This window comes from Penaeus chinensis, chromosome 30, assembly GCF_019202785.1.
Source record: "Penaeus chinensis breed Huanghai No. 1 chromosome 30, ASM1920278v2, whole genome shotgun sequence".
NCBI lineage: Eukaryota > Metazoa > Arthropoda > Malacostraca > Decapoda > Penaeidae > Penaeus > Penaeus chinensis.
This window is the reverse complement of record NC_061848.1, coordinates 667823-675322: the sequence shown is the minus strand read 5'-3', so window position 1 is coordinate 675322 and position 7500 is coordinate 667823. Positions and strand designations below refer to the sequence as shown.

The 7500-nt window shown below is 35.5% G+C and overlaps 1 protein-coding gene across 2 annotated transcripts in view; it reads left to right on the top strand.

Annotated features, from left to right (window-relative positions):
• LOC125041511 (E3 ubiquitin-protein ligase HECW2-like) overlaps window positions 1-7500 on the top strand; it is a 22589-nt gene that overhangs the window by 14101 nt on the left and 988 nt on the right. Inside the window, exons 11-15 of one of the 2 annotated variants that reach the window (XM_047636524.1) lie at window positions 1301-1402; window positions 4529-4695; window positions 6207-6419; window positions 6562-6927; window positions 7288-7480. In XM_047636524.1, coding sequence (XP_047492480.1) covers window positions 1301-1402; window positions 4529-4695; window positions 6207-6419; window positions 6562-6927; window positions 7288-7480 — 1041 coding nt within the window. The remainder of the gene's footprint in view (window positions 1-1300; window positions 1403-4528; window positions 4696-6206; window positions 6420-6561; window positions 6928-7287; window positions 7481-7500) is intronic. The other variant, XM_047636525.1, reaches the window with a different exon arrangement.

Below are 7500 nucleotides of genomic sequence, written 5' to 3'. Positions count from 1 at the left end.
GTAACATTTTGTTATTTGTGTCTTTAAAAAAAAAAAAATCTTAATATTCAGTTTTCTGTAATACAACCTGTACTGCCATTCATGTCATGCAGGAACAGGATCCTGAGCATGGTAATAGTGACTTCCCTGGAGCTGGTCATGGCACATGGACATTACAAAAGCTCTTTCCCAGACGCTAAATGAGGTTAATCACCCTCTAAGAGGATTGCGCACTCATGGCGAGTCTTTCCCTTCCCCCTGGTTTTCAGCTGAAATGCTCATGACAGCAAATTGTGTTACCCCGCCCACAGCCAAATTTTCTCATGATGGCATGTTTGCGTCACCTGCCCCTCAAGCCAAATTTTTTCATGACATGATGGTCATGTCATCTGGATCACAGGGGTTAATATGCTTCTTTGATCAAGGCATAAGGATCATGAGTCAAAGTGTCCAGCTTTCGTCTATTACTCTGTTGATTACAGGTTTCACAACAGGAGAGTCATGCTTGTGGTCAGTTTGATATGGCGGGAGGGATGGCGCAGATAATGAAATACCTAACAAGGCCAGAAATCACTTTTACTTGCAGCATAATTGAAGTTGAAGTCATTGAAGAAATGTGACCTGGTATCATTAATGCAGAAGGATCTGGATCCTTCAGTTTAGGTTCAATATACTTTCAAAATAGTTAGTCCGTAGAAGATGCAATGAACTTTACATTTCCTTTCTTTCAGTATTTTTGTTGTCCTCTTATTTATTTAATGTTCTTCCTCTTCATTAGACATTAAAACAACTATGCATTTATGATAGCATATGATTTATTCTTAAACTGTAAAGTGTTGCAAGTTGATTTTATCAGTAATAGATATAATATACTCTGTACAATTTCAAATAATTTTAGTAATATGATGTAGTTTATGCAGTGCTATAGACTATTCCAATATTTTTGTCAGAAAACTCACACATTTCATACATAATTTAGTTTGTTGGGGATATTTGTAAATATATCTGAAAAAAACACAGACGTCTAACAGGCATGTCACACTATCTATTTTATTATGGTTATTTTTCTGTCTGTATATATGATTTGTATGTATGTTTATATTTTGTTAAGGGAGAGGTGTTTTTCAGTTTTGTTTGATGTATATTCATAGGAAAATAGAAACATGCCGGCGCTGATGCACCAGCTACAAAATCCTGTAGTGCAAAACTTCCTTTATTGAATAAAAAAATCATTAGTTATCGTCATAAGCTTGCTTTCTCTTATTCAGCAAGAAAACTTAATCTCAAGGCAACTCTTTATGAAGACTCGCTCCCCACGCAGGTTCCCATTCCCCCTCCACGCCCACCCACCACAATTGGCAGTGTTTGTGGCGGCATCGCTGCACACGTCACCCCAAACATTCCTACTGCCTACAATGACAAGGTGATATATACATGGCTCTTTGTGTGGACTGACAGTGAGAGCAAATGAGAGATCATATAATATATAGAAAGACATTTTGGTATTCATCAGGACTCAAACTATGTTGTGTACATAAGTTGGCCAGGCCCTGTACTCATGCCCAAACCAATGTTACCAAATGTCTTCAGCTCCATAGGTAGTTTAAATGCTGGCTACTCCTTGATGGGAAGTGTGTGCTCCAAGGCAGTTTCTGGTGGGTGGAGGCTCATTGCTGATATACTAAAATGACTTTCTATATATAGGAGTGGGTGCGTGCGTGCGTGCGTGTGTGCGTGCGTGCGTGCGTGCGTGCGTGTGTGCGTGCGTGCGTGCGTGCGTGCGTGCGTGCGTGCGTGCGTGCGTGCGTGCGTGCGTGCGTGCGTGCGTGCGTGCGTGCGTGCGTGCGTAAGTGTGTATGTGAGAGAGAGAGAGAGAGAGAGAGAGAGAGAGAGAGAGAGAGAGAGAGAGAGAGAGAGAGAGAGAGAGAGAGAGAGAGAGAGAGAGAGAGAGGGGGGGTGACTGAGTGAGTGAGACTGAGGGTGTGAGTGACTGAGTGAGTGAATGACTGAGTGAGTGAATGACTGAGTGAGTGAATGACTGAGTGAGTGAATGACTGAGTGAGTGAATGACTGAGTGAGTGAGTGACTGAGTGAGTGAAGTGACTGAGTGAGTGAATGACTGAGTGAGTGAATGACTGAGTGAGTGAATGACTGAGTGAGTGAATGACTGAGTGAGTGAATGACTGAGTGAGTGAATGACTGAGTGAGTGAATGACTGAGTGAGTGAATGACTGAGTGAGTGAATGACTGAGTGAGTGAATGACTGAGTGAGTGAATGACTGAGTGAGTGAATGACTGAGTGAGTGAATGACTGAGTGAGTGAATGACTGAGTGAGTGAGTGACTGAGTGAGTGAATGAAGAGAGAGAGAGAGTGAGTGAGAGAGAGAGACAGAGAGACAGAGACAGAGACAGAGAGAGAGGCAAATAAAATTTATCTAGTTCTTTTTTGTAGTAAAAAGTGTATTAGAGTGGATATGCATTTACTTTCATATGTTATTCATTGCTTGAGGGCTTCCACATTCCTAACCCCATGATGATGGCATGTATGTGCACCTGTTTGTGTTGAATGGAGTTACTGTTCACTGATTGGTCACACGTTTCTTGGAGGAGTTGTTTGTGTTTTTTATTTTAAGAAGAACTACAAATTTGAATGGTATATTAACTGCTATCACAGAAAGTCAGTTCTGGTTATACTAAATTCAGTAGAGGTTCACATCCTTTTTGAATTTCATATTAACCCATTGCTGCTGGGAATATGCAATGTCCACTGTAGTTTTGTTTTATTATTAATTGTGTTTACACATGGATGTCTCCACTGTTGATTCAGTAAGTGGGCCTGTTTTACATCACCAGATTTCCCCTTTCCTTGTGTTTTCAGGAAAATATTTTTTTCTAATGCTTTTAACCAGTTGGATTGGGGTTCCTTGCTGCCTGCACATTCCCCAAAATCTAGGCATTAAGCTTACTTGAGTATTGACTTCCCCTGGTGTGTGGCTTGTAAGCCCAGCCCACATGAACATTCATGTACATTGTCAAGACTCCTTGCCTCCCTGTTGTAATGTTATCATCTTTCTCTGCATAAGAGTTTTTTTTGGTTTTCAGCCATCTTCCAAAGTCTGTATTTGCCATTTGATATGCTGTGTCAATATGGTAATAGTCTATTCTTGCACAGACTCCATATCATCTCTCAAAGTAGTCTATAACTTTGTGCAATAACAATAAAAAATGTAATGTTATTTGTATCATCTTTTAATATTATTTTTATATTCAATTTTCTGTAATACACCCTGGCTCACAGGTAGTACATTTCACTCTGTTTAAAAGTGGAAAAAGCCCACTGAGTATAATCACCCTCCAAGAGCCTTGTGCAACTGTAGTGAGTCATTCCTGTCTCCTTTACCTTTAGCCAGATTTTTCATGACTGCATAATCCTGTGACCCTGGTTCTCAGTCAAAATTTCCATGAGGGCATATTCCTGTCACATGGCCCTTGCATAGGTGTGTTTCCTAATGGAACAGTCACTTCACCTGGATCCAGGAGGTTAAAATCATTACTGTTATTGTTATTATAATTATTACAGTATGGTTATGGTAGTGGTATTAATAATACTATTAGCATTTAAGAATAAAAAATACTTACAAAAATTAAGGCCAAAGTAAAGAGGTGAGATAGTTTGGATTATTGGTTGCTCCTTGGTGACTAAGACTTTGTGGAGCCATCTATGGGTAAACACAATGGATAGACTGAAGTTGCAGTGGCCGTGGCCAGTGTACATGCCATCCCAAGCAGCAGTGGGTTATTTTTATTCTTTTGTATGTTTAAAGGAATTGATAATGTTATCTTCTTACAAATATGACTAGTCTCGTGATTTTTGTATAACTTTTTAGCAGTATTCTGTGGCTGCCATTGTTGTGGGGTTAGACTGAATATATAAGACAAGGTAATTGGATAACAAAAGCAATAAATAGATGTGGAAAGAAAATAATGCTGTTCTTTTAGAACAAGTTGGACAACATTGGATAATTATGTATTTTTAGTGCTAAGAAATGAGAAATTAATTTCAGTTTTCTTTAGGAAATGAAATAGATCTTTAAGTTTACACTTTTATAATTTTCACAAATTTACTCATCCTTTATGAAGTCATGAATTCTTCTTACAGGTAATGTAAACTGTTAGCTATTGTTTGAATTATTTTTATAATTTATGTTGCTTTGCAAGTAAAGCTGTTGTGACACAAAGCTGACTATAAGTGATCAGTATTTTGCTTGTTTGCCACTCATCATCACCCAGTGCATGTCTCGGAGAAGTAATGTATTTTCATGCATTTAGAAAGAAAAATCTTTGCAAAATATTTGAAGAGTGAAAAAACATGAACTAGGCAATATATATTTCAAATTGTTTGAAAGCAGTGTCAGGAGGATTTATCAATTTGATGATAAAGATACTGTTAGAATAAGGATATATGAAACCATGTATTGTGCCCCATTTTTAGTGAAATTTATCTCTTAATAATCGTGTATTAAATTTTTAAATCTATGATAAATTCAGGTGGTTGCTTGGCTGAGACAACCCAATATCATGGATATATTGTGCGAAAGACACAGTGGTCTGCGGACATCGCCTGCGCTCCGAGAAAAAATAAACTCTATTAGAGTTGATGGGACATCAGCACTTGACAGGCTGAGTCATGATGTTGATCTCACAATAGTACTCAGGTTTGTGCTTTGGACATTTCGTTGGTACCATCATCATTGTTATGGTCACTGTTGTCATCGTTGTCGTTGTCGTCATCATCATCATCGTCACCGTCACCATCACCATCACCGTCACCGTCGTCGTCGTCGTCGTCGTCGTCGTCGTCGTCGTCGTCGTCGTCGTCGTCGTCGTCGTCGTCGTCGTCGTCGTCGTCGTCGTCGTCATCATCATCATCATCATCATCATCATCATCATCATCATCATCATCATCATCATCATCATCATCATCATCATCATCATCATCATCATCATCATCATCATCATCATCATCATCATCATCATCACTTGCTATGTAAAGTTATAAGGCAGTAGGAAGGTAGTAGCTGTTAAACAAACAAGAATATTTAGCAAATCTGACTAAGTAAAGTTGGGTCAACTGTAATTCAGTAGACCAAAGTTAGGTCAACTATAGTTCAACTAGTACACTGTGTCATGTAGTTCAGTCCATCTGAAATTACTTATTTATATATATATATATATATATATATATATATATATATATATATATAAAAGTGTGCATGTATATATATACATGCATACATACATATACATATACATATATAAACATATACATATACATATACATATACATATACATATACATATACATATACATATACATATACATATACATATACATATACATATACATATACATATACATATACATATATATATATATGTATATGTATATATATATACATATATATATATATATATATATATATATATATATATATATATATATATATATTCGTATACATACTTATACATATATATGTATATATGCATATATGATATATATGATATATATACATATATACATATATATACACATCTATACATATATATATATATATATATATATATACATATATACATCTATACATATATATGTGTATATATACACATATATATACACAAATATATGTATATGTGATATATATATGTATATATGATTATATATATGTATGTATATATAATATATATATGTATATATTATATATATAATATATATTATATACACATATATATATATTATATATATCATGTATATTATATATATTATATATATTATATATATTATATATATTATATATATTATGTATATTATATATATTATATATATTATATATATTATATATATTATATAATATATTTTATATTTAAAATAAATAAATAAATATATATATATATATATATATATATATATATATATATATATATATATATATATATATATATATATATATATATATATATATATATGAAAAAGGGAGAAAGCTTTCATACCATGACTTATTACTTAGAAAATTTATAGAAAAGAGAAAAAGAGAGACAGGGAAAAGACACTAAATATACCTATCCATTCCTAAAGTAAAACGAGTGGAAGAAAAATATTGGAAATAATGAAAAGTAATCTGCTTAATATGTCTGTTTGTACTTACCAAAGTTATCACTGGATTTACAGTTTGTTTGAGCATGAGATTATGTCTTACGTACCTCCTATGGTTGGGATATCTCCACGTGGTTCACCTCAGCCATCTCCGCAAGCCTCTCCTGGACTACCCAGGGCTGCTGCTCGGGCACCAGCCCCGTACAGAAGGGACTTTGAGGCAAAACTCAGGAATTTCTACAGGAAACTTGAAAGCAAAGGATTTGGCCAAGGGCCTGGCAAGCTCAAGTAGGTGGACAATATTCCCTCTTTGTAATTCTCTTTAATCTTTGATTTTCAGATTATTAGTTTTTGTATGTTCTATATAGTTTTATGAATTATAGATGATTCATGGAAACTCTTTTTTTTCTGATTTTCTGTTTACTTGCAGGCTCAACATTCGCCGTGACCACCTGTTGGAAGATGCTTTCAACAAAGTCATGGGGGCGAGCAAAAAGGATTTACAAAAATCAAAGCTGTACATTACCTTTTATGGGGAGGAAGGGCTTGACTATGGAGGACCGTCTCGTGAATTCTTCTTCCTCCTTTCTCGAGAGCTGTTTAACCCTTACTATGGTTTATTTGAATATTCAGCTAATGATACCTACACAGTACAGATATCACCAATGTCTGCCTTTGTGGACAATTACCACGAGTGGTTCAGGTTCTGTGGCCGCGTATTGGGGCTAGCACTCGTTCATCAGTATTTGCTTGATGCCTTCTTTACAAGACCATTCTACAAAGCATTGCTCAGGAGGTGAGTAAATAATTTTCAGTTTGGTTCAGTGCTTATGTGTAAGAAAGCTGTGTTTCTTTTATTTTTTAACCCCCTGAAGGGTACTGTACAGAGAAGGACTTGCATGCTAAATTTTCTTCTACTTCTGTGTTCTTGATGTTGTTATACCAGTGTGATGGAATAGTGTCATATTTTATATCACCGATATATTATCCTCATTTTCTATAGGAAGAGACTTGAAAACATTATAAAGAAAAACATCAGAATATGGTTTCACTTGTTCTTTAGCTTTTAAAGTAGATTCATGCTTTTACATAATTAAGCTTGAATTAAAGCTTATTCATGCTATTTTTGATCACTACATCACCTGTTCTCTTCCAGTCCTGTATCATTATCAGATGTTGAGTCTCTAGATTCAGAGTTTCATCAAAGTCTTCTCTGGGTGAAGGACAATGACATTACAGACATGTTAGAGCTGACATTTTGTGTCACAGAAGAGATATGTGGCCATGTTGTTGAGAAAGATCTGAAGCCAGGAGGCAAAAATATCGCAGTTACAGAAAGAAATAAAAAGGTGGGAGTGCCTCTATCAGT